Source organism: Echinops telfairi, unplaced genomic scaffold (genome assembly GCF_000313985.2).
Source record: "Echinops telfairi isolate 266 unplaced genomic scaffold, ASM31398v2 ScPeMD7_4;HRSCAF=17, whole genome shotgun sequence".
Classification (NCBI taxonomy): domain Eukaryota; kingdom Metazoa; phylum Chordata; class Mammalia; order Afrosoricida; family Tenrecidae; genus Echinops; species Echinops telfairi.
The window spans coordinates 9,542,670-9,569,749 of NW_022103900.1; the positions used below are offsets into that span (position 1 = coordinate 9,542,670).

A 27,080-nucleotide genomic window follows, 5' to 3' on the forward strand; every position below is an offset into this window, starting at 1 on the left:
CCATCTTATGCTGTCTGCACTGGCAAATGGACTTCCAGATGTCTCAGCTCCAGTTCAGACTCTCATGAAAGAACTTGTTTGACGGAGCTTGGGTCAGATGCTTAACTCTAGATTAATGATTTGTTGCATAATTTAGGATTGTATGGACTTGGCAGATAATTACATAAAGTCTCACAATCTTAATAAGTCTCTCCTTGTTGGCATCATTTGACTTAGTTGGACATTCATTGGTTTTTTTCCCCATCTTTGACAATAATGATATTGATCTTTCTTCTGATTTGTTTATCTTTTAAGCCACTCCTTCTGTCTCCTGGTTTAGACTTCTCTCCTTTAAGCCTATGTTTTTCACTTAATGTTCTTATGTTTTCGATAGCTCTTGAAATGATCTACTCTAGTGAGATCAATGTTCCAGCCTATATCTCCAACTTTTACCGATCATTGCCTCAAGGATTTCTTTGGACACTGCACCACTGAAAGACGACATTTCACCCCAGTTGATTTAAACGTCTATTAATCCCACTTCAGTCTTGTCTAACTGGCAGTAGTGGCATTCCAGATTCCAAACACAGAGATTTTATTACCCTTTTGACTTTCTTTTGCTTTATTTCTTATGTACAACTCAATACAAAGCCCTATTGTCTCTCCTTTCAAGGTGTCTCCTTTTTAAATACAATAGCTACTATGAAAATAATCATCTCCTAATACTCTGCACCGAGTATGTTTTCACCTCACTAGAGTATTTATTATCTGTAATTACGATTCAACGGTTAAGTTTTCAAGACTCCACATCGGAGCCCACCCTTCTTTACCAGCTGTTGCCCGCTGTTTGCAGATTAGCTAGCTGTGGTTTTGTCAGAATCCTTTAAATGTTTGCATACAGGAAACATTCCTTCCTTCAAGCTTCTCTGCATTCAGATCTAGAGTGTTCTGTCTCAACTCACCTGATCTGTCTGATTCATATCCTCAAGGGTTAGCTCAAGCCCCATCTCCTCCAGCCTTACACCAACCCCACGTTGAAATTCTTATCTTACCTTCTAGTGCATGTGAGTCAAATATAGCTAAGTATCAAACATTTGCTTGCTGCATCTTATTTTTGGTTTTCAATCTATCACAACTTACTTGCCGGCCAATTTTCTTTCATAGCGCCTACAGGTTCTTTCCACGTCCACCACAATCTGTTTACTTCCTGCTTAAAATGACTGCTTCTGTTAGAAGGTTGTAGTGCAAGAACACAGGTGTTGGAATTAAGGGAACTCGACTTTGACCTCAGTTGCTAGACCCAACCGACACTCTGGTCTCTGCATGAGTCTCATAAACAATCGGAATCATTATTATCCATCTCCTGGCTTTGTTCTGAAAGTCAAATGAGGTAAAGCGAAAACACCTAGAACTGTGCCGAGAATCTGACGCGCTCAATAAACACTTTCCTTCCTCTCTATGGGCTATTAACCTGTCGAACTTTCTTTGAAATATTAATGGAAAATGTTTCCGCTCTGGTTCTTTTATTTTTTTCCAGGATACTGGATAATTAGGGATGTTAAACAAGTGAAGGAAAAACATTGGAACCTTGCCAGAGTAAAGAAGGAAATTGAGGCTTCATCGAATTCCGATGTTGAGGATGTTGAGTAGGGAAGCACAGGCTGAGAGACTCTGGGGGATCAACTAGAAAATCACTGGAATAAAGCACCAAATCTGGACCCAAGGCCAAGGGCTCCTGCTAAAGATCTATGTGATTCTCACCATCACTTGTTTTCGATTCTCAGGGCTGTTTTCTCACGAGAACAATAAGTACACCAGACTAAGTGACTGTTCATGCTTCTTGAGGTATTAAAGTTCTATGGTTGTGTGAGTAATGACAAAGTAAGTAAGAGAAGCTAGTGTGGAGGAAGACTGAAGAATGGTACAGTGTTTGTGATAGAACCAGTGGGAAGTTCCAGTGAGTGATGGGACCATAAGATGGACTACGTAGGTGACAGCAAACAGATTCAAGTTTTCAATTCATATCCACAAAAATAGGAGATCATGCGAACTGTCTTTGTTAACTAAAAAACCTGATTCTTATTAATCTTGATATTTATAAACTATTCCAGAGTTTACAAAGTAATATCCCATATAATATCTTATTTGATACCCAGGACAACCTTTGAAGTAAATATGTATATGTGGCATAATAGTTGTACATTGGACTTCTAATTGCAAGTTCAGCAGTTCCAAACCACCAGAAGTTCTGCTTGAGAATGATGAGGCTCTCTACTCCCAGAAAGACTCAGTCTTTAAAACCCACAGAGATAGTTCCGCTCTGTCCTATAGGGTCACTGTGTGAGTTGGAATTGACTCGAGAGTATATATATACATATATATATATATACACACAAAATTTGGTATTATACACCTGAGTGGTGTATAATAAGAAAGCGGTGTATGATTTGTTTATTAAAATAATATAAATTTAGGATCTATGCTCAGAAGGTTACTTATTGTCTTATTGATTAGAACTTAAAAATGTTAGTTCACTTGATACCAAAGGATGTCACATAAAATAATTGTGGATATTTCCATCTTAGCACAGTTTCGATTTTTTTTGTATCATGTTTTAGCAGCATACAAAAATTTTATCACTTTCCTATATTATCAAGAGGCCTCACATCTCCTTTGAGTTTCTCCAGTTTTTAGGAATTTTTTGTTTGTTTGTTGGCTTTTTTTAGGAGAGGGGTGTTATTATAAAAATCCATGTAACTACCTTAAGGATTCTGTGAGCAAGAAATTTTGCATCAAGCATAGTAGGCTAGACAAAATCTTCATCTAATCACTTCAAGTTACTTTTTAACTCTTCCTTCAGGGAATATGGAGCTTTTTAGTTTCTCAATTAGTAATTTTTCTGATTATAATTCTGTGTAATCATTGATTAAGGGGCATTGTGTGTCCTTATTCTATACCTGAACAGATCCTAGAACATGGGACCTGTCCTAACAATCTTAAACATAAAGGAGTACACGTAATTATCAAAATAACTTTTAATTCAAAGGTATTGTATGAATATTAATGTTAAATTTAAGGAAAGAGAGGTGGTGATCTGCTGATAAGGGAAAATATTCTTATTTATTGAAAGAAAAGCAGTCAAGAGAAAAATTCTAGACTCCATTTGCAAGTCTTTTTACACCAGTGAAGGAATATTATTTTATCATCTAACTGTGCTTTTTGTCATCTAACTAACTGTCCTTTTCTAAAAATCTTAAAAATTCCCTCTCATTCCCAAAGAAATTCATTTTAGAGAAGCTCTGTGTGATAATTAATTGTTATACAATTCCCAAATAAAATATTTGTAACTTGAAAATCCAAGAAAATTAGATGGGGAATTGATCATCTCAGTAAACCTCCTCACATAATGCATGAACAAGATGAACAGGACAAATGTTAAATGATTTCTCACCTATTTTCTTGTAATATACTTCAACATCCTTCCAAAAATGCATGATTCAAGATAAAAGAATTAAAGATACTTGTTCCAAAGGCATGGGAATAATTTTTTTAAAAACAAGAGGAAATTACAAATAATAGGGCAGAATTTAATCAGATTCTCTAGGAAGCAAGGAAACATCATTCTGGGGGGGAAACAAAGACCCCAAAAACGAAACTCCTTGCGATGGAGTCAATTCTGACTAATAGCGCCCCCAAAGGGCAGAAGAGAACTGCCCTGTGCGATAGATACATTGTCATCCTGAGCAATGAATTTTACTAGTTATTAAATATCAACATGTGAAACAGCTTAGGAACTTCTCACCGAACTCATTCCTTAGTAAATTGATTCTTCACTAAAAATTGAACAACCTACATGTAATCTTGAGTGGTATGTTTTAATTACTATTAAATACGTGGTGGAGCTCTAGGTTATACATTGGGCTGCTAATTATGAAGGCCAGCAGTTTGAAGCTGCTCCTCAGGAGAAAGGTGTGCTTTCTCCTTTCTCCTGAAGGTCCCAGAAATCCAGAGACCAGTCTCCTCTGTCTTACAGAGTCCCTCTGATAACCGAGTCACTGTTATGGATGCAATAACAGTGAGTTTGGTTTTTGAGATAATTGATATTATATACTCCATGCCTCTCACAATGCCTAGCATTTAGGAGATGCTCAGTAAATCCAGCAGAACAATCGATTAAAAATTTAGGAATACACATCCACTTAAAATAGTTCTCTGAAAAGGAACTTGCATTGACTTGTCACTAATTTTGCAATGTAAAGTCTAGATCGTTTTATTCATGCCTGTGTAATGTTCTTCCTCGCAAATGTTTCCAGTGTCAACTGTATTTCAGTGCTTTGAAGCCCTGACCTGTGCTTTGCTTCAGGTCTTCACGGGGATCTTCACAGCGGAAATGGTCCTCAAGGTCATTGCCATGCATCCGTACTACTACTTCCAAGAGGGCTGGAATATCTTTGATGGAATTATTGTCAGCTTAAGTTTAATGGAGCTGGGCCTGTCAAATGTGGACGGATTGTCGGTCCTGCGATCCTTCCGACTGGTAGCTGCATAGACTGTCTTGTCTTGTTTTGGTTTCACTGTTATATTTTGGAACTGAATCAATGTGTATTTTTTGCTGTTTATTTTAAGTTATGTAAATGATTCTTTATAATACAGATAAAACATTTCATGCACTTCAAAATAGTAGCTGTGTAAGGCTCACTAAAAAGCAGCTAAGTGCTTCCAAAACTAATTTTTAAATTCACGGTTGGTGTTTTTTTGTGGGGTTTTGTATTGTATTTTTTAGATCTAAAGCCTGGCAAGAGATGAAAATAAATATCTCAGACTCCAATTAATATTCACTTTCTATTAATCCTATCAGTGGTCATGACTTTCAAACTACAAATATATGGGAAAATATGTGACACCATCAGCATAATAAATAATAATATTATAAGTGTTTTTAAAACTATGGCAAACACATTTATTGGCAGTTTGATTTTAATTGTATATTTTCAAATTAAAGGAAAACGTTTCTCACTTAACTCACTGATAGCCATTCGATTCTGACTCTCAGGGACCCTAGAGGAAAGGGTCAACTGCCCCTTGGGCTTTCAGGTCTGTAAGTCTCAACCAGAGTGCAAAGCCTCATCATTCTCCTGCAGGGTGGTTGGTGGTTTGGAACTACTGACCTGGAGCTCAGCCGCCCCACACAAAACCACGATACCACCAAGGCTCCTCTAGAGTTCAATAAATTAGCTTGCTTCATAGTGGCGCTTTAAAAACATACAACTCATAAATTTTAAGATTACTCTTGTGATTCCCTGGGCTGAGAATAACATTATAAATGTCTCAGATAAATATTCTAATTTTTCCTTGGATATGCCTGTTGATGTTGTGAAAGTGTTTTATCGCTTTTGAAATGCTATATATTTTTTTTGCATTTTAATTATATGATATGATTTTCAAGTCCTATTATTAGCTCTCATTTTCCAGGGTTTGAATTGAGTTAGTAGCTTTCGAGGTTTTGTATCCCTCCAAAGTGGGTTTCCAATTTGGTATATTAATAAGATGATATCTAACTCCCATAGTTACTTCGGGCTCGCTGCTAATGGTGTCTTTCCTTTTGATTACAGCTGCGAGTTTTCAAGCTGGCAAAATCCTGGCCCACACTGAACATGCTGATAAAGATCATTGGTAACTCAGTGGGGGCTCTGGGTAACCTCACCTTGGTCTTGGCCATCATCGTCTTCATTTTTGCCGTGGTCGGCATGCAGCTCTTTGGGAAGAGCTACAAAGAATGTGTCTGCAAGATCTCCAGCGACTGTGAGCTCCCACGCTGGCACATGACTGACTTCTTCCACTCCTTCCTGATCGTGTTCCGAGTGCTGTGTGGGGAGTGGATAGAGACCATGTGGGACTGTATGGAGGTCGCCGGCCAACCCATGTGCCTTACTGTCTTCATGATGGTCATGGTCATCGGGAACCTAGTGGTACGTATGTTTTATAAGAATGCTCAGAAAGAAGAACAGTTCAGGATCAGAGTAGTAGGATGATGGCCTGAGGCAATAGATATATCTCTGATCTGTTTCTGTTTTGCATTTGAATCACCAACCCTGTAGTTAGCAGTCCAATGTTTCCTGTTGCCATGAGAAGACCTTGTCTAGTTAAAAAGGCCTAGAACAGATTCCAAAGCCACGCCTTGCTCTCTGATCACGGGCAAGTTACTTAATGTCTCAGAGTCAGGATCCCCTCTATGAAACTAGAATAATACAGCTTGAATTTTCAGATTTACAGGAGAATTAAATTAAGTGATATCTATTAAATCTTAAGGGACATGAATGTCAGGATTTTTCCCTTGATTTTCTTCAAATAAAAAGTATTTTTACCATCAAGGTTAACTTTCTCTTATTATTTTGATAAGATGATGATGACCAATAAATTTAAAATATAATTGCCTATGAAATATTGAAATCATTCTTTGTATGTTGTAGTTCATATTTCTTGCTTATTCATAAAAGCAAAAATTGCATTTTAACAAAATTTTAAGATAATTTTCCATGAAATATAGCATTACATTTTAGCTTTGTGTTGTACAATTCAAATCTCTTGAAAGGGGTTACTCTAATTTCTCCTAAACTTACTTTATTAAAAGAAAATTAATTATTTTAACTTGAGTTAGTCAGATGGAGACAGTGACCAGATGAACCAGATGTAAAATGTTTGTTTTTAGCTGTAATTTAAACGCATCAATGTGAACACACAATTTATGCTTTCATGCTTATATTGATGTATTTCAATACTTGAATGCCTCCATCATGGTGGGTAAGCATTTCTTTATGTTGCATACTTTCACTGGAGGGATAATTTTCAAGGGAGATTATTCTACATAAGGTAAATGAGGGTGTGACCTATGGACCTTTTGTTTCCTAGAGCAGTAAATCAAGCCATTGTAGATTCTGGATGGAATCTGATCTGGAAATAAACCAAATCCTTGCATTACCTGTGCCCTTGTAATTTGTAATATAATGTGAAATTTGATAGGGACATTTCAAGCTAAAAATTTTCCTTTAAATTAATTTAACTTTTACAACAGATATTTAAAAAAATAGTATTCCTGCTTTAGTTCATCAGAAAATTGGTCAATTTTTCTCTATGTATTCCAATGATACACTGAATTTAATGAATTCCTCATATTCCCTCCATAAGAACAGCAAAGGAAAATAATTTGCATTGTATGGCTCTAGTCTAATTGCTGTAGCAACTTGAGATTTTCTCTATCTGTCTAGCTATTGGAATACATACATTCAAAGTATGTTTGATGAGAAACCAGTTAAAACTTATATAAATTGCTGTTGAAAATTGCTGACTTTTAAAAAAGATTGAGTCAATTGGACTAATAGAATTTGTTGGTGTCATGTATATTTTGGCTTATATTAGTAGGCTAAATAAATATGTTCAATTTTTACAAACAAAGCGATACATTCCTACACAAACTGGTATGATGAAGTTAAGTGATTAAAATGGAAATACCACTTTTTACTCAATTGACAAAAACAATGCAAACGAATTTTGTCTTTTCATTGGCAAGCTTTACTGAATAAACATAGTTTAAATAATTTTAGAGCCTCTGGTTTCTGGCTGTCCTCAACAGGGGACAAAGGTGTTTGTTTTACTCTTTTGCCCTGGAGGCAGTAAAAGGTATCAGGTCCTTTCAATCATATGTGGCTTACATGTATCTGAAATACAGTAAGCTCTTATGAAGCACTTACTGAATTAACTGTAGTCAACATCTTCAAACTTCATATTCACCTACCCATTTTCCTTTTTTTTAACTTTTAGGTCCTGAACCTCTTTCTGGCCTTATTGTTGAGTTCATTTAGTTCTGACAACCTTGCTGCCACGGATGATGATAATGAAATGAACAATCTCCAGATTGCCATAGGGAGGATGCAAAGGGGCATAGATTACGTGAAAAATAAGATACGAGAATGCTTCCAAAGAGCCTGTTTTGGGAAGCCAAAAGTTATAGAAATGCACGAAGGCAACAAAATCGACAGTTGTATGTCCAATAATACTGGAATTGAAATAAGCAAAGAGCTGAATTACCTTAAAGATGGAAATGGAACAACTAGTGGTGTAGGTACTGGAAGTAGCGTTGAAAAATATGTAATCGATGAAAACGACTATATGTCGTTCATCAACAACCCCAGCCTCACTGTGACAGTCCCCATTGCTGTCGGAGAGTCTGACTTTGAGAACCTGAACACCGAAGAGTTCAGCAGTGAGTCAGAGCTGGAAGAAAGTAAAGAGGTAAGAGTGACGTGACAGCGTTGTGTTTCCCAGAGTAACCATGCAATACAATTCTTGAACAGTCTCTATCTGTACATATGCACTATTATCATATAAATAATTCATCCTGAAATTAATAGATATGGTAATTTTAGACAAACCATGAGCTATTACTTTCTGGAGGATCGAGTTTTATAAATATCAATTTCCCATCTCAAAGTAATCAATCTGAACAATTAGAATATTTGTTCTTGATAATTTAAAAGTCTGATTTTAAAATGTTTTCACAAAAGAGGGGCTAGTGGGAGAGCTGGGGAAGGAGGGAAGAAAGAGGAGCTGATACTAATGTTCAAATAGAAAGTAAATGTTTAGAAAATGATGAGGGCAACATATGTACAGATACACTTGATATAATTGATGTACGCATTGTTATAAGAGCTGTAAGAGACCCCAATACAATTATCTTTAAAGGGGGGGGATCTGATTACTTAAGAGATTCTACTCTGCATTGCATTAGGCCCTGAAGAAAATCAGGATAACATGTTTTATTGATTAAAATGAATGCATCACCTCTGGATTGCATTAATCTGGATAGGTTTTAATGAGATTTTTAAGTGAAAGTTTTATGCAATTCTATTCATCTCTGAATGTTTTATTCACAACGATCAAGGTGTATTCCTTTATGATAGTGCTATCCATATTTTTAAAGTACAAGTAGCCCTTATTTGATGATGCCCCCTCAAATGACAAGCAAATCCACAAGTCGTTTAAATTAACTCCAAAAGACAGAGAAGTGCTAGAAAAAAAACTTTTCTTTAGGATTACAATTAGACGGTAGGCTAAAAGGCTGTTGTTACTGTCATATTAATAGTGGTTATAGAAGACAGATATGAAAAGACAATATTTATACTCTCTGAGTGTAATGCCCAGGATGCCATAATAGTCTCAGTAGCTCACTGGTATTACCTTTACAACTCTATTGTGGAAAACAGGATTAGAATTGTTCACTGATCATTCTTTATGGACTTCTTGTAAACCATTAGGATGTTAAGTGCCACACAGATGGAGTCAATAAAAACATTCTAGCTTGAGAATGTAATATTGACATCATAGAAATTAGGTCAGTGATGCTATTTCGTAAGCATATTTTAGACCCAGCTTTCCTAATAAGCAGATCAGCATTTACCCTGTAATTATTATAAATAAGTAACTGACAATGCTAGAATCAATAATTTCCAGATCTTGTCTGGCATCTCACGGTTGAAATAGAATCATAAGTGTGAGAACACTTTGAAAATGGTCAAAGAGGGTAGAAAATAAGATAGGAATATTTTCCCTCTTATTTCTACTCCAAGGCAACTTAATGAGGTCATTTTAGTTTTCTAAATCTGTAGACTAAGAATTCTATTCTAATTTTGCTTTCCAACACTGCAAACATGTATTGAAGAAAATCTTTAATGGCCAGGCATCTACTGAACAGTTTTGATAAACTTCAAGCTCTGCTGGACATGCAGGGGTCAATTACTTCCATCGGGTCAATTCTGATTTATAGTCACCCTACAGGACAGATTAGAATGGCCCCTCTGGGTTTCCATGACTATAACTTTTAGTAAAAAAGATTTATCCTTATTTCATGGAGTGGCTGATGTAGCAGCCCAATGTGTAACTAAAGATTAGGAAGAGTTAAAGTGACCTATACAGCATAACCCCCTTTTATAGAAATCGCAGCATTTTTTCAAAAGCTAATCCCAACTCATAGAATTATTGAAGCCCTATTAAGAAGCTTAACCCTGCAGGAATTAATAAAAGGTCTAGGTGTTCAGAATACAAGAGATTAATAGATTTCTTCTTAAGAGATAAAATGGAGTTCCACATTTGAGTCAAATATAGATGAACAGAAAGCGAAAAGCAGAAACCTGCTCAATCAAAGTCACAGCTGGGAGGGAGTTGAGTATCCCGTGAGGCAGTGGTGCCATTCACAAGAATGAAGTACCGGTGAGGGGTCTGGTTTAGGAAGGTAAAGTCTGAGAAGTAAGCCACAAAGATTCGAATTGGTTGTGTCCTCTACTACACAATTGGTTGTGTCCTCTACAGCTAACATGTATCCTCTGTTCTGAAGCAAGGCAATGGGAAAGTCATGTTTGGGGGAAATGTATTTAATATAAACGAGTAAAACAGTTTAGACTGAGAGATAAGAGAGACTATTTGGGGGAACGTGATAACAATCATTTGCTAGCAGTACAGTGGTGAAAGCCGAGCTGGAGTAAAACTAATGGGAACTGAGACCAAGTGGAAACTGGGCAAATCTTGTAAAGACTCTAGGAAAATGGTTTCCCAGACTTACATGGGAAGAGGAGGGGCTTAGGTGGAATATTCTGAATTAGGCGTGACAGTATAGGGAACTAGAGCCTGGGTGAGAGGTGAAGATCTAAAAACAGATTCAAAACTATGGGTTTCATAGGCAACCACTGCCTTAAAATAGAGGCACTCACCAAAAACAGAAGTATAAAGAGTAACACACACACACACACACACACACCTTGGGTTCAAGGAGAGTTAGGAAAGCCAAAAAGATAGAAACACTTTTGTTCAGTTAATTCACTCAGTATCATAGATTTTGGTCACATCAAATCTATGGGAAGTAAACATCTTAATTTCCTTCTATCAAATGCTTGATTCCCAGAATCCTTCAAACACTACTTAATGTGCGCAGATACTTCAAATGGCTGCTTAGAAAGATACTGCCCAATTGTTGTATCCAGGACTGAAGAAAACAAATCTGAAGTAATGAAAATCCAATGTCTCCCTTATCAACTACTGGAAAACATTTTATTTTCTGAATAAAAAGACCTTATAAGATAATGTTATTAGAACCATTCTATCCTCATTCAATCAAATTTTGAGTACATAAAATCCTTTTATAGGATGTAATGAAATTGTTAAATGTATAGATATTTTGGTAGACCTATTTATAAAAAATGAATACACATATATGTATTTGCTAAATCTAGGGGGAAATATCAAAGTATCATATATATAATAATCAACTTCAATAATCAATTCTATGTAAATGATTTCATAAAATAAGTATCAAACCCCCTGACATAAAAACAACCATCATTATATACACTCACCCACAAGATAAGAAGACATAGCTGTTAAAAATCAAAGTAAAAATCAGTATGTTCCAATATTATAGAGTGGATTTAATTTCTAGCTAAACACGGTTTTTACTTGACATTTAACTTTCGGAGAACTGTTGGCAGTAAACACTGGTCACGTTTTAGGCATACACTTACTTTGCTCATGTCATTAGTTTTAACAGCTATCAAACTCTTAGTTCAGGCTTCAGCTGCTTGACAAACAGTAAAGAACATTAAGCGCTGATTTCTATTGTAGGCTGCTCTTCTCTGTGCTGATAAATGGAGCCTTCAAACAGAGTAAACCCTCCAGAAACATTCCTCATTGATATTTTTTAAATGGCAACAAATTTTTGCTTTAAGATAGGTAGTAAATTAGTCCCTGATTTAAATGGTGCTTGAAAACTATGGCTACACTAATCCTTCCATTCAGTTTTTATAATAGAGTTTAGCTAATTCATAGTGCAACAGGGGAGAAATGCTCAGGATTTTATAGAGATTGAAAACACGAATTTCTCTATTATATTCTCGACCTCTACCGTATCAGACCAATGTGGAAACATACAAAACTCTGCATGAGAAAAGATGTAGGAGAATTCAAAGAATGGATTTCAGAGTGATGATTTTATTTTTTTAATCTTTGTACAACGTCAAATTGTTCAAATCATATGACAAGCTATAAAGTAGAATTTTGCTTATTTTTGTCATTTTAAGGTTTACATAACTATGGTTACTTGAATTTTAAATTTAACTGGATGTAATCATTTCATTCCTAAAAGAGTGTTGGTTTAATTAATATCTGTGTTTGTAAGCGAAGGATATAGAATAAATGTTTTTAAAAATCATATTTGAAGTTGAGTTCCAAAGCAAAATCTAGCAAGATCGAACTATGACCTTCACTGCTTGCCGTTCTTACTTCTCACAGGAGTAAAATCAAGCCGGAGCCACCAAGGATGCAGCTCTGGTGGTTTTAACCAGCCAGAGACTCGCGCCACCACTTTCACCCAGCTTACCCAAGCAAGTTGTACATGTACAATCACTTTCTAAATGAGTATTGACTGGCCTGCATGCTTCTCAGCTCTGTTCCTTGCCCTGCCAGTGCTAGATGTGCCCCGCTGCTCTCTGCTGAATCACGTGACACATCCAGGCATGGTCAGGCGAGACCAGGGCCCCAACACCTTAGCTGATGCTGCTATTGAGTTTTCTAGTTTAATATATAATATTTTTAAAAAATAGTAATTGCATGCTCAATAGATTTATATCTATTTTTAACATGATAGTAATGTTGATAGTTCAATACAGTCAAGGACTTAAGAGTGAACATGCATTTTTAAAAAATTATTATTTCATTGCTTTTTTTCCCCCTTTCAAAATAAGACCACAACTTTTTTGTTGATTCAGCCCTTATAACCAAATGACAAGCCTACTTTTTTTTTTCTAATAGTGCTGCCATTTTCAGAATATTATATTCAGATCCATGAATATAATTTTCCACCCATCCAAATCACATACTCTTGATGGAAATATTTGCTTTAGCGTTTGGGGGAAGAGGTTGTATAAAAGGGAGTAGGGTAATTGTGCAGTTTTGAGATATGAAGGGCCATAGTCTGCAAGATATGAATCACCACATATCTTGGATTTTCATGGAGTTTGGGAAAGTTGTAAAGCATCAGATGTCTGCGAAACCATACGTGTTCATTGTAAAGTAACTACAAAAGAAAAGCTTCATTACATACAGTGCGAAAAGCCCATTGCATTTTGCTGACTGGCCCAGTGTCGCTCTTTTTGATTTAGAATTTCCCTGATCCGCGGCAATTTCCCCCTTCAATATTCTGCCCCTCCACCGAGCAAGGAGAGCATGAATGTGTAAAATATATATTTAATTATTAGAAATTACCTTCAGTTTTATGAGGAGTAAACGTACCAGCCAACATAAGTGGCTATTTTGTGGACCAACACAACTATTAGCTTATTCTCTTGACTCAAATTTCCATTGATTTCATTTCTTACTGGAATTTCAGCCACAGCGTGGGCTCTGGGAAGGAATGTACAAACCCAACGTGAAAAAACTGTACAAATCTTAGTCGTTTTCAAGACTTAATTATAAAAATAAAGGGATGCCGAAATACAGTCTGAAGATGTCTGGAGGCTAATACATACCGACTCTCTTCCTTCTGCGGCAACATTGAGCTTGAGCTGTAGGATGCGCCAGGTCCAGGATAACATTATGAATGAGAAATCACTTTCACTGCTGAATCTTGTGACACAAAATAAGATACAAAATACAGTTCCTGGTGATTTAAATAGCTTTTCCTTAGCACTGTGCTTACAGCCACTTTATAGGAGATGCGTCACTTTCTTCACAAAATGAATAGAAATAAATGGTACCGGCAAATTCACCATTCTAACAGAATTAGCTTTTTGAAAATAGAAAAAAAAAACAACAAATTATGGAAACTCTGAAAATCAATGCCTACCTGAGATCCCAAGCATATGCCCTTTAGGGCAGGGGGCTGTGTTCTGTTTTCAGAATTGAGATCAATTGGAGAATGAGTCTGGCTTTCATTTTCCTTTAAGCCGCTGTGGGTGTCTTCCAGTTGTTCTCTGTGAACGTGAGGCCACTCTTGGAGAGGAGTAGAGGAGTGTGTGAACCTTTCCTGAACTTTAGAACCCGGTCGTACTTCTGCCGAGTCCTTGTGCAGACCCAAACCCACGCCTCGCTCGGAAGGAACTGTTTCCTTCTTCCCAAGATCAACTGTCTTCTTTTGTTTTCTTGCTGCATTTGTGTCCTGCCCTTCAGCTACGGCATAGTTCTTTTCAGTTTCCCCATCGTGTCCTTAATAAAGCTATTTCAAGATAAAAGGAGCACCAGGGGTGCTGGACATTTAAAATGTGTGGAAGTCAAACCACATGGAGTTGGTTTCTGTGATTAACCTTTTGGTAAGATGTCCAAAATGGAAAAAAGAGAGAGCGCGCCCTTGTTATTGGACCAACAGCCAAATAGCCTCATTCTGTGTCCGTCTGTTCTTCAAATGAAACATGTAAGTCAAGATGCGGACATGCAAATCCAAAAGATCAGACTAAGGCCCTGATAGTAATGTTTGACCAAAGATTTTCATCTTCTAATTGCAAGACACAATCCTGCTTTGAGAGAAACGGCTAGATTTTAAAGGCAATCTGTAATGGCTGAATCTTTTATTTTGCCTCTTGACTCTTCTGGCAGTTTGTGAGAGTCAAACACGTAAAATAGTTGGTTGAAAACAAATGAAATTTGAGCGCATTTCAGTGGAAGTAGGCCAGTTGTGAACATTCTCTTCCATCTCAGAAAGTTAAAATTCATTCTTTAATTGGATATGAATCAAGAGTCACTTGAAGCACGAGGAGTTCTCTGTGATGAGGGAGAAATGGTTGTCTTGGGGGAACTCCTGGCTGCTTTGGGTGCTGATTCTCTCTCTCTCTCTCTTTGTTGTATGTTGAAATAACTCATTCCTCTGAGTGGTATTTATGGCTAACCTTCTTTAGAACTTCATATTCAGGCACCATGTCTTTGAACACATGGTCTTGGATCAGCGTGCTGCTTCCACAGCATTGCGCCGGGCTTCTGCTACATACGGCCAGGCATGTTTGCTGTGACTGAATTAGGCCCGGAGAATGTTGCATCTTAAAAACTGCTTTTCAGCGTGCATCTGTAGAGCATACGCCATCATCCCTCTGTAGACGCTTTAGTTTCTACAAGGGATGGAAGAATCTGACTCTTAAGTTCTATAAATACTGTAAGGATAGAGGAAAAATAGTACAAGAAAGACAGCTTGAACTTGTACTATGTGGCTTTATGTGGAAGTTTACTATTGGAATGCCTATATGCCCAATTATTTTTTTCCTACTTCAGATCAAATATTAACTTTAGATATTTAGTATAGTTGTCAAGTTCTGTAATATGGTAAATTTCTTTCCAGGTTTCTTTTTTGTTTTATACCCTTGTAGTATCACAGCTATGGCAATGTAAAGAAAGTAAGTTATTCTTTGTTTCTATCATCAGACACTTGCTTTTACATCATTTACATATTTGTCAATAAATTTAGAAATCATTTGGTATCATCACAAGCTACCATCTATGAGAGTATGAATGCCAAAGTGCAGGACTTCACTAGAAAATATTTAGATTCTTTAGAAGGAATTATATCAATGTATAAAATTTAAAATGTTTGACTAGTTTTCTAGAGTGTAAATTTGTGACAGACCTGCATCAGTAACATTCTTCATGCATTCAGTGGCTAAAGCCGAGCAGCCCAAATTTCATAATTGGTAAATCAGAATAATTTAATATCAACATAAGTCTGGTTTTAATTTACAAATGTAGATGGTTATCTGTTTATATAAGATCTTAATAATTTCACAGAATCAGTCATATACATTTCTTTAACAAAATGTGGTAGTGGGATTTAAAAAGAGCAGAGTCATGTTTCAGAATAAAAAGGTTAAACATAAATAAGATTGATTCTCTAATGAAAAGAAAGCCGACTTTATGGGAAGATTCAGAGAGAAGGGAGCCTCCCTGACAACATCTTTCCCTTTAAGGAACGCTGGTCTGCCAATTATCTGTTAAAGACGCATCCCTGAGTCACCTCCCTGAGGCTTGTCAACACTCTCCCTGTACTATGCTCTCCAAAGATTCCTTGAGACCTCTCCAGAGTATAGGCTTTTAAAATGTATGTTCGCCTCCTTTAAGAACAGAATACAAGCAAAATATTTGTTCCCTTATGTGTGCTTTCAAATGACATCATGTCCCTGGTAAGACCAGACAGACAGAAGCGAACTGACTGTTGTCCCTTCTTTCTTTGAGATAAATGAATGTATTCCCTCTTTAGTCATTGAGCAAATTGAACTTATTTATATCTAAAATAGTCAGTCAAATTCATAAATGCTTACAACATAAAGTCAGTACCAATAACAAAAATATACCCTGAAAACTAAAGATCCATACTTAGCAATCTATTTGATTGCAATTCATATGTTAGTGGCAAGTATTATGTGAGTGGTGAAGGGTTTGCTTTGAATAAATATTTATATTAAATAAAAATCACCTGTACAACATATGACAGGCATTCATAATGTGAGAAATTAAAGAGCTCACAATTATATCAATAAGTGGTGAAATGGGAAGTAACAAGTGAGTACATTTTAAATGAAAATGTTTTTCTAATGAAAAAGAATATGTGGAGATTGAGATACCCTTATCACTTTACTTACTAAATGGCTGCCAAAATTTAGAGAAACATTTAGGGATTATTTGAGTCACTGAAATATTAAATAATTTCTGTTTAATAAAAATGTATTTTCCATTATTATTTTTTTGTAATGGTCACAATTATATTATACAATGGAGAAATTAAAGTATCCCAACGCTATAGTTCTCTCTGCAAAAATATATATAAAGTATGCACTGATTCATTCATTTATTTAAAATTCATAAAATGAACAAAACTAGCACCAATCCTGTGTTTGGTTATGTATGGAATCCATTATTTTTAATTTCATTCATCCACAAAAGTTTTCATGCTCCCTCTTCTATGTATGTATATGTATACATATGTGTATATGTATATGTGCACATATATGTGAATACATGTGTGCATTTGTACATCAGTGGTATGTAAATGTAAGCATGGAGACAACCCATTACCATCAAGTAGATCCTGACTCTTAGTAGCCTTACAGAACAGAGTGGAACCATATGGTCTCCCAGGTTATAATCTTTACAGAAGCAAACTGCCACATCTTTCTCCCACAGAAAGGCTGGTGAGTTCGAACTGCCAGCCTTTTGGTTAGCAACCAAGGCCTCAACTACTACATGAACCAGCCAGACTGACCAATCCCACTGTTGGCTCATAGAAACCCTACATGGGTTTCCTAGACTTAAAGATCTGTACAGGAGCAAACCACCTCATTTTTTCCTGTGGAGATGGTGTATTTGAAGTACCTATGTGTGTGTGTATGGGGAGGGGGAGAGGAGGGTACACGAGGAAGATTCAAAAGCTCATGGAAAAATGCCATTACCTTTTAGCTCCCTTTTTGAAGTCCCTTATTTTTTGTGTGTGTATGTGTGTGTTTAAGACTATGTAGTTACATACTATCAACTAGACACACTGTAAAATTTATCAGGGAAGCAAGGTGGAGAAATTGGTCAAGAAAGAAAGGTTTCATGAAGGAGGTGGACTGTGATTCAGGCTGGGAAGTTACTGACCTTGGATTAAGCAAGAAGAAGAAAGAGAAAGGAAAAAGAAAAACCAAAAAGAGATCTTCTGGTACCTAAACACCAAATAGCAGTGTGTTTTACTCATACTGATTTGTGCAGTGGACATGATAGCGCCACTCCTCACAAGTCACAGTATCCAGTGCAGAAAACACGAGTGAACTCGGAAGAGAAGAATCATTGCTGAGCCCAATCATACAGTATGTTCTTGGTTCTACCAGAAGCTACCACGTTATATCCCACAGTAGCTTCCCTTGGTCTTTCTTAAAATAATAAAGGTATTCTGGCTGTAAAAAGAGGGAAAACCCAAGAGAAGAAAAATGTGTAGCTGTCCTACTTCTCCAAGGACTAAAGGAATTTAATGGTAGAACCCTGACTACCATCAACCAAAACGCATGGGCTTAGTTCTCTGTCTAGCATACTCAAGAACAAGAGGGGCTGATTACAGATTTATATTGTGACATAAATGAATCTTCCTCATATATTTAGTTGGACATGGTTAATGTCACCCTAAAGGTCACAACGTAGAAGGGATCATCTTGATGCTATTTGGTTCACATTCTAAAATATTAAGTGATATTTCGTTATGATGTCAGTAAATCAGGGATTTTGAGCCAGTTTCAACCCTCCCCCCCACCCCCACCCCCAATGTACTTGGGTTTAGGAAGTCATTTAGACATTTCTGAATAATATACTCTTTCAGAATATGAAGGCAGAGTCACACTGCCGCTCAGTTACTGAAATCAGTGGGGTCTTTAAGACCACTAACATGTCCATGCCCAAAAGCTTGACATCACTTAGGTTGTGCTATGTGTCATGTGTTTGCATCGGCTTTCATAAAGCATTGCACATTCATGTCTTCCCAGGTGCTCTCAGAGCTCTTATTAGATACTTATCCTTGTACCATTAAAGTGGCTCTTTCCAGCCATGTGGCGTGTCACCATGATTTATTTAAAGGAAAAATCCACAGCCTGAGAACATATTGAATTCAAAATGTGTTCCTAAGGAACATCTCTACAGATTCCAGACAATGCCATTTATGAAGAAATTTCCATTTCACTTAGAGTTCTTTGTCAAGTATCAAGTTCATTTCGGGGGTTTAAAAAAAGAAAGAAAGAAAGGAGATCCATCATTTTGCTGCTAGTAAAGTAAGAGAATTATGTAAGCGAGAGAAAAATATAACTCAAAGTTAAAAAATAATGACTGTGACCGATGGCAACGTGCTGCTCTTCCTTTCTGAAATTACAGAAACATGGACAATACTTAGAAACAGCTGGTCATGCTCTTTGCCCTCTAAAAATTTCCATCTGAAGAGGTGGAAATTATGATTTGATCTGATGTCTTTTAATTAATATAATCAGTAGTAGATGTCAGCATATCAAATTTTTATCAAACTCAGTTTTGTCTAGGTACCAATTTATAACAACATTATGGTATGGCATTCATGTACAAAGAGAGGTCATCAAACAACTAAATTAGCATAATCCATCCTTTCTAAATTACCTACACTGAATACTGTCCAACCTTAATATTATAAATTGTCTGTATAAATCAGGTCAACAGTTATATTATTTTAAATAGTGGGACTTTAATTGTGGTAAACTATTAGCACATAATTGTCAGTGATGTGAATCATGTCAAATGCTGCCATGACCATCTTTCCACACTATGACAGAGCTGTCCAAATTAGCTTCAAAATAAAAGAGCGAGAAATCACATCGTAGCAATGGGATTTTGTTTCTAGAAACTCAATGCAACCAGTTCGTCTGAAGGAAGCACAGTAGATGTGGCTCCGCCCCGCGAAGGTGAACAAGCAGAAACTGAGCCCGAGGAAGATCTCAAACCGGAAGCGTGTTTTACAGAAGGTAAACAAACTGATCAGATTCGATGCAATGCCCCTCAGTCCTTAAACAGACTGTACAGACTTCCTTTAAAATAAGTGGTAAAGTTATGCTGATCTTTGTTTCCCTCTTTGTCTGCCTGTATTTCCATATTATACTACATCAGTTGCTGTGCCTGGACACTTTAGCAAATGTTAAGTCTTTTTCCCCCCCCACTTCCCACAATGTGGGGATCTGAACAGTCTGAGACAAATGGAGATTGCCATGTTATCACTTTTATATCTTCTGACCTTATTGGCAATGAAGTGCTTTAATTTATAGATGTTACAATAATTCAAACTTGACCCTTACAGTTTCAAATGTGGTTTGTCTGTTCTATGTCCAGAGCTGTTTGGGGAAATAGGTGGTTTTAGAGCCTTGCCAGGGAGACCTGTAGTTGCTCTCACAGTGACCAGTACAACGTCTTGCACATCCATCAGTACAGATTTGCTGATTTGATGTGAATGATTTAATATAATGAGTCATAGTTCAAAGAGAGCAGAAGAGTGGATGGAAGTTATAAATAATATGAAAGCTAAGAGGAGGAGCACAGAGGAATAAGGTACTGACTGATGAGATGAGTCATAGGTGTTACGAAGGAAAGCAGGGAGACTGGAAATAAATCAGCTGGGGGGCATTGACAGTGGCTGATACCTGGGAAGAGAAGGAGATTTTTTGTATGTGAGGAAAAGGGAATAAAACTCCAGATGCCCATAAAAATGTGAAGAATACATAGTTTGGGCCCAAATCTAAGTGATACATCTGGAACCTGATTCCATCAGTAACCAGGAGAAAAATACAGATACAATCTTGAAGAATAAATCCATTTAACCCCAAAATATGCTGGCTAAAGTAAACCCGTGCCCACTAGGTGGCTGGCTGAACATACAAGTCTAGGAATAATTCGTTCTGTGAGCAGGGAGACTGAGGAGCATAGGCAATGAGTAGCAAGTTGTCCTATAAAATGTTCAACCTAAGAAGGAAAGATTGTTTTGCCCACTAATATTAAAATATATTTCCCTACTTTTTTATATTAATATTTTAGGATGCATTAAAAAGTTTCCATTTTGTCAAGTAAATATAGAAGAAGGCAAAGGGAAAATATGGTGGAATCTTCGGAAAACGTGCTACAGCATTGTGGAACACAACTGGTTTGAAACCTTCATTGTCTTCATGATCCTCCTCAGCAGTGGGGCACTGGTAAGTGACATGCATGTTGGTGGTTTTTGTTGGGCACCCCCCAGCTCTGACCAATAGTGACCCTGTGCCCAAGAGAATGAAGCACCGCTGGGTCCTGCACTATTCTCACAAAGTGAGGCCATGGTTGCAGCCATGGTGTCCATCCATCTTGTCGAGGGCCTCCCTCTCTTTCACAGCCCCTGCACTTTCCCCAGCATGATGTCCTTCTCCAGGGACCAGTCTCTCCTGACAACATGTCCAAAGTGTGTAAGAGGAAGTCTCACCATCCTTCCCTCTTAGGGGCACTCTAGCTGTACTTTTTCCAAGACAATCTTGTTTGTCCTTTTGGAAGTCTATGGTCCTTTCCATCTTCTTTGCCAGCACTACAATTCAAATGTATTGATTCTTTTGTGTGTGTGTGTGTGTGTGTGTGTGTGTTTTCCCCAGGGTTTTTGCTACTCATTATATTCTTTTTTTTTGTTGTTGTTATTATTAATCATTTTGTTGGGGGCTCTTACAAATATTGTAACAATCTGTATTTCAATTAGAGCAAGCATGATTGTACAAACATGTAAATATATATATAAAGATAGGTGTACTTGTCTATGTATGTATATATATGTGATACAACAGGAAGCAGGTGGATTTGGGACTTCTACTGAAATATTACCCACGTATAAGAACGGTTTGTTCTAATAATGCACCACGGTATGATATCCACCTTCCCAACACAATCACTGAAGCCTGAAGACAAATGGGTGCATAAACAAATGTGATGAAGAAAGCTGATGGTGCCCGGCTATGAAATGATATAGCATCTGGGGTCTTAAAGGCTTGAAGTTAAAAAAGCAGTCATCTAGCAGGGAACCAACTAAGCCCACAATGAAGAAGTACACCAACCTGTGTCATCGTGAGGTGTCAAGGGGCAGAGGGATCAAAAACCATCAAATTGATGGAAAGAAGGGTGGACAAAGTGGAGACACAAAGCCCACCTGTAAGATAATTGGACAGTCCCTACAGAAGAGCCACATGAAAGGGATGATAAATCTAGGAAGCAGGATAGCACTGATGAAACATATAACTATCCTCTAGTGTTTTTAATATTTCCTCCCCTTACTATTATGGTCTTTGTTTTACCACATTAACCTTGTTAGACCTACATATGTTCATTTGTATTTTTAAGAACGACGGATACATGGAAGCCAAGAGAGACAACCCTTTAGAAACAGTAATAGGATTAATGATTCCCTGAGGGGACAAGCAAAGGTGGGGGTGGGGAAGGGGGAAAGGGGGAGCTGACAGCAATGATGACTGTACAATTCTACTCAAGGGGAATGAATAACAGAATTGCAAGTGAACAGATATATGGGATGATGTAAGATACGACAAATAATAATAATAATATATAATATAACAATAAGGGTTCCTGGGGGGCAGGGATAAAGGGGAGCTGATATCAAAGAGTTCAAGAAGAAAGAGAACGTATTGAAATTGATAGTGGCAGCAAATGCATCGATTCTTGCTGTCTTCCTTACTCAATGTCTGACTTTCACTTGTTTGTGAGACGATGGTAAATACCGTGGCTTGGGTCAGGCACACCTTCATCTTCAAAGTAACATCCTTGCTTTTCAGTACTCTAAAGAGATCTTATGCAGCTTCACTGCTGCTTCCATGAGTATGGATTGTGGATCCAAGTAGGACCACATCCTTGACAACCTCGACTTTTGTCTCTGTATCATGATGTTACCTGTTGGTCCAGTTTTGAGGATTTTGGACGTTGGAAAGAATCTTATTCTAGTGAAGTAGATTACCACCCAACAATACCAGAAGAATTTAAGAATATAAAGGAAAAGTACATGCATGCCTTGTGAAGCTTGGCAGCCAAGAGTTTAGGCAGAGTTCCGTACTGGCGAATGCGGCCAATGAAATGGCCAGAGGGTACTTTCATCTGGTGTTCAGCTAGCAGGTGTTTCCTTCACCGAGGCGACCATTTGCACATTCTCTATCTACGGCTCCTTCCTTGTCAAAGACCACCCAGTTTCCCTCAGTCAATCCTATCAACAAAATTTATGAAATCAAAATGTGCTTTCTTTTCTTCCCAGCTAATCAACTTATTTTATCAAAAAATCCAGACCATTCATAAAATCATAGACCTTACTCTTGGAATAGACCAATATTATCCCTCATTAGTAGAATCTCTGATCATCCTCTGAGTTCATAATTCCCTAAAACATGTGTTTGGAGCAGTAATTGAGATACAGACTTTGGAGGGAAAGACAGACGGAAAAAAATATGCTTAAATATCATGTTATAGAGTTATACCAATTTGTAAAGCGAATAAAAAACACTGACATTTTCATGCCAATATTTTGCCACTGTTTTCATCATTTTTATACATTTTGTGGTGTTTATCAAAATTTGATTGCTATTACCCAGTATTCGTTAAATTACTGCTTTGTGCTCTGTAAACAATTGTATCAGAGGCTTGGGGTAGGCACACAGTTAATTAAAATAAAAAAGTATTTTTGATCGACAGGCTTTTGAAGATATATACATTGAACAGCGAAAGACTATCAAAACCATGCTGGAATATGCAGACAAGGTCTTCACTTATATATTCATTCTGGAAATGCTTCTCAAGTGGGTAGCCTATGGATTTCAAACATATTTCACTAATGCCTGGTGCTGGCTGGATTTCTTGATTGTTGACGTAAGTATTCTGAATAATTTTTATGAAAATATCCTTCAAAGAGACACAATTGGCATTACACCCATTTTTAGCATTAAAGCCTTGATTTCTGAGAGCATAGCTGCAATAATGCTGACAACAATTAAGTAATTTGTTGTTGTTGTTTTAATTCAACTGCCAAAAGTGCAACAACGGGGGCTAATCCATAGGAGGAATGTGTGGAGAAGGCTAAGAGAAAATAAATGGAGACAGATTTTCTCTAGACAACAAGCAGAGCATTCTTTCATTTTCCCACAGAGGAAGGAACAGCTAAATAATTTGCTCATTGGCAGATCTGAGCACTAAGCTTATTAACAGTTTCTGTTTTCTAGAAGGTAAAATCAAGCCAGATTTAGGGTCAAGAATTATGATAGTGGCACTTTAGTCTACTACCAGCTTGTATGTGACTAACTTGAATTAAATCAGCACATTTACTGCAGCCCTTCAGCCACATGCCCATAGAGGCAATACGATATATGCAGGCACTTAAGTCAAGAGGTAGATAGGCAAGAGCTAATCAGAGAGCTGCCGTGCAGAGAATTCGGAACATGAGTCCAGTTTTGAGTCTAACTCCCCTGGGGTGAGAAATCATAGAACCATTACCAATCAAGGGTCCTATCTAACTCGAAGCTTCTTCTTTTAATTCTATGAAATAAAAAGACTCTGGCATGAAATGACAAGCATCTTGTTTTCTGGAGTCTGTGATACTCCTGCACAGACTCTGCAGCCTGCCAGCAAAACACCGTGCTCGAAGCACAGTCTCTGGCCCTTTCCTCGCGATCACAAACCACTTTGTTTTTAGCTCCTAGCACTTGCCAATATGGATCAATGATTACTGGGTGTGTGTGTTCATTCTTTTCCTCCTCTTTGACAAATCTGGGACTATCTCAATCCCATTCCTCCTCCTACCTCACACACACACCCATATATCTATAACCCAAAATGTGTTTATCCCTTTAAATTGATGGGAAATCTTCCAAGTTGCTTTTAATAAGATACGAATGACTTTATTATCCATGGCTGGTCTTTCGTGAACAATAGAGATAAATCTCAAAACTGTTCTAAAAAGTTACCCCTACAGGGAAGTTAAAAATACCCTTACATTCTATAGCTGGGAAGTACCTAAAAGAATAGCTAGATTCAATTTTAAGCATTCGGAAATTCTTCATATACCCTAAGTGCATAATAACAAGTAAATGGGAGAGAGTAGTCTTTCAATCTCACCCCTCAGTATATTTATTATTAAGTAGTACAATGACTTAGTAATACAGAAATCCCAGAGAAGATTGTCCTCACTCCTGCCCTCCATATAGTTATGGTCAACTTTATCAAAGAGTGCAGAGAGGGCAAATAATAAAACTATAAAGGAAGTATGACTGGATCCAGTAAGATAAAGGTCATTTGGTTTCATGGATGAAGCTGGTTCAAGGGATAAAATTCTAATTGGCCTGGCAATGGAAGGAACAGTAGATGCAAATCTAGAGGCAGTAAGGATGATAATTCAAGTTGGATTTATGCACTGTTACTCATGTCTGTCTGTCATATTATTGCACTAGATAGGCTACTTGTTCTGATGGAATATTATCATTAGTTTCTTCTTATCTAAAGGTCAAAATATAATATCTTCAAATGGAAAACCGTATAAATCCAATTCTTGGCTATTTAATGAAATAAAATATATAACTTATTGGAATTTTTGAGAATTATTACAATTTAATAGAATTTGCATACATACAACCTTGGGGAAATTCATCTAGGCATCTATACAACATCAACTGTGACTCAATATTATTCTAAGGTGCTAATGTGCCCAAAACCCACAACAGTAGAACATTCAACTCTTAGGAGCTACTTTTCTGCCTACTAGTGATTTCTGTTTTACAGATTTCACAGGCTGCTCAGATGGCTTGATCTTTCCCGTTTTGAATATCACTTCCTACTTACTGATAAAAGCTGAATACAACCCGACCTGATCCTAAACTATATTTCAAGTTGTCAGCACTTTTAGAACCTAGGGATTTCTGCCTTCATGCTTGACATTATTCGTGGAATATTGGCATCCTCAATAATGAAGCTAGAATTCTTTGTTCGCAGCAGTACCGAAATTTAATGTCCAACACATCATAAGCACTCATTGTGAGAACAGAAAGGGAAGTTAAAAAATACTGCTATGAGATTCCAGTTCATACATCAAAAAAAAAAAAATGCTTTTCTCAACTGAAATTTAAATTCCACAGCACTGGTAAAACTATTGATACTATCAATAGAATTATCTTATGCCCCATGTTCTCCAATAAATGTTCTCCAATAAAATGATGCTGCAGTCTCTAAAATGAACCTGGGACATATATAAACCATGGATATATGATAGGACTTTAGGCTCATACTTAATCATAGCCCTAATTTAAGAACAATAAGTTCTTAAGACATGCCCTACTCTATACTTGCCCTCATGGAAAGATCACTGAAGATACAGGTGCTATAGCAAAGCGTGGTGAAGAAAAAAATCAGATGGTGCCCAGCTATCAGAAAGAATAGCACTGGATCTTAAAGGATCATCTCAACACAAGTAGCCATGTAAGTGAGGGGTTGACAAAGTTCACACAGAAGAAGCACACATACCTGCATGATCCAAAGGTTATAAATAATAAAATCCAAATCCATAGGAGGAAACCATAACAGAGCTCAAATTCTGAACACCCAATTTGCAAAAGGGTACAGATGATAGTTGAAATCCAAAATCCATTAGCACTTCCCCCATGAAGGTGAAGTCTCTGATCGCCATCCACAGCTGGGAATAGCCTTGCTCTCAGACAGAAAGCATTGGGAAGTCAGGATGTTTGGTTCCATTAGTAAACCTGCAACACCTCATCATTTGATTTTCCTTTTGGCCCCTTTTGCCTTTTTACAGTTTTTAATATTTTCTGCTTTCTTTTTGATTAAAGGTTTTCTCTGTTCTATTTCGGTCATTGCTGTTGGGTTTTGTCTGTTTCTGGATTTTATTTTATATGTTTTTCTGTCCATGAAATCCAGGATAGAGTCAGTAATTAGTTTAATAATTACAGAAGGTGAAGCGGCTGGGGGAATGAGGGACTATCAACAATAACTACAAGAATGAAGGAAATATCCTAAAAGGGATTGCGGTGGTGATTGCACAGCTCTTCTTAATATGATTGACCTATTGAATGGAATTATATGTGAATTATATGTCAATAATTTTTTTAAATTTAAAAACCTTGAATGCCATTGAATCCATTGCAACTGATAGCAGTCCTAGAGTAGAGAGTAGAACTTCCCCTGTGGACTTCTGAGATTGTCAGAGAAGGCTGTGAAGTCGAAAGCGACATCTTTCGCCCACAGAACAGCTGATAGTTTTGCACTGTTGACTTCCTACTAGCCACCCAACCTATAGCCCACCACTCCACCAGAGGTCCCTACAAAGCCTGGTTCAACCTCTCTATGGTTGGTGGATGGCCAAAGACAAGTTTTTAGACTCATTAGGGTACCTACACCAAAAGGATACTTTTGTGTCCTGGCGGGGGGTGGGGGGTGGGGGGAGTGATTTTGAGGCCAGGGCTAACATAAACATTTTAAAAATCATTTTATTAGGGGCTCATACAACTCTTATCACAATCCATACATACAACAATTGT

The 27,080-nt window shown here is 37.2% G+C and overlaps 1 protein-coding gene across 2 annotated transcripts in view; it reads left to right on the plus strand.

Moving 5' to 3' along the window:
* The window catches only part of SCN3A (sodium voltage-gated channel alpha subunit 3), a 127,337-nt gene that overhangs the window by 85,601 nt on the left and 14,656 nt on the right, over window positions 1–27,080 (plus strand). For both annotated transcript variants that reach the window (XM_045298937.1, XM_045298936.1), the window contains 6 exons: window positions 4,343–4,516; window positions 5,592–5,948; window positions 7,798–8,268; window positions 19,385–19,505; window positions 20,566–20,720; window positions 23,236–23,409. In XM_045298937.1, coding sequence (XP_045154872.1) covers window positions 4,343–4,516; window positions 5,592–5,948; window positions 7,798–8,268; window positions 19,385–19,505; window positions 20,566–20,720; window positions 23,236–23,409 — 1,452 coding nt within the window. The remainder of the gene's footprint in view (window positions 1–4,342; window positions 4,517–5,591; window positions 5,949–7,797; window positions 8,269–19,384; window positions 19,506–20,565; window positions 20,721–23,235; window positions 23,410–27,080) is intronic.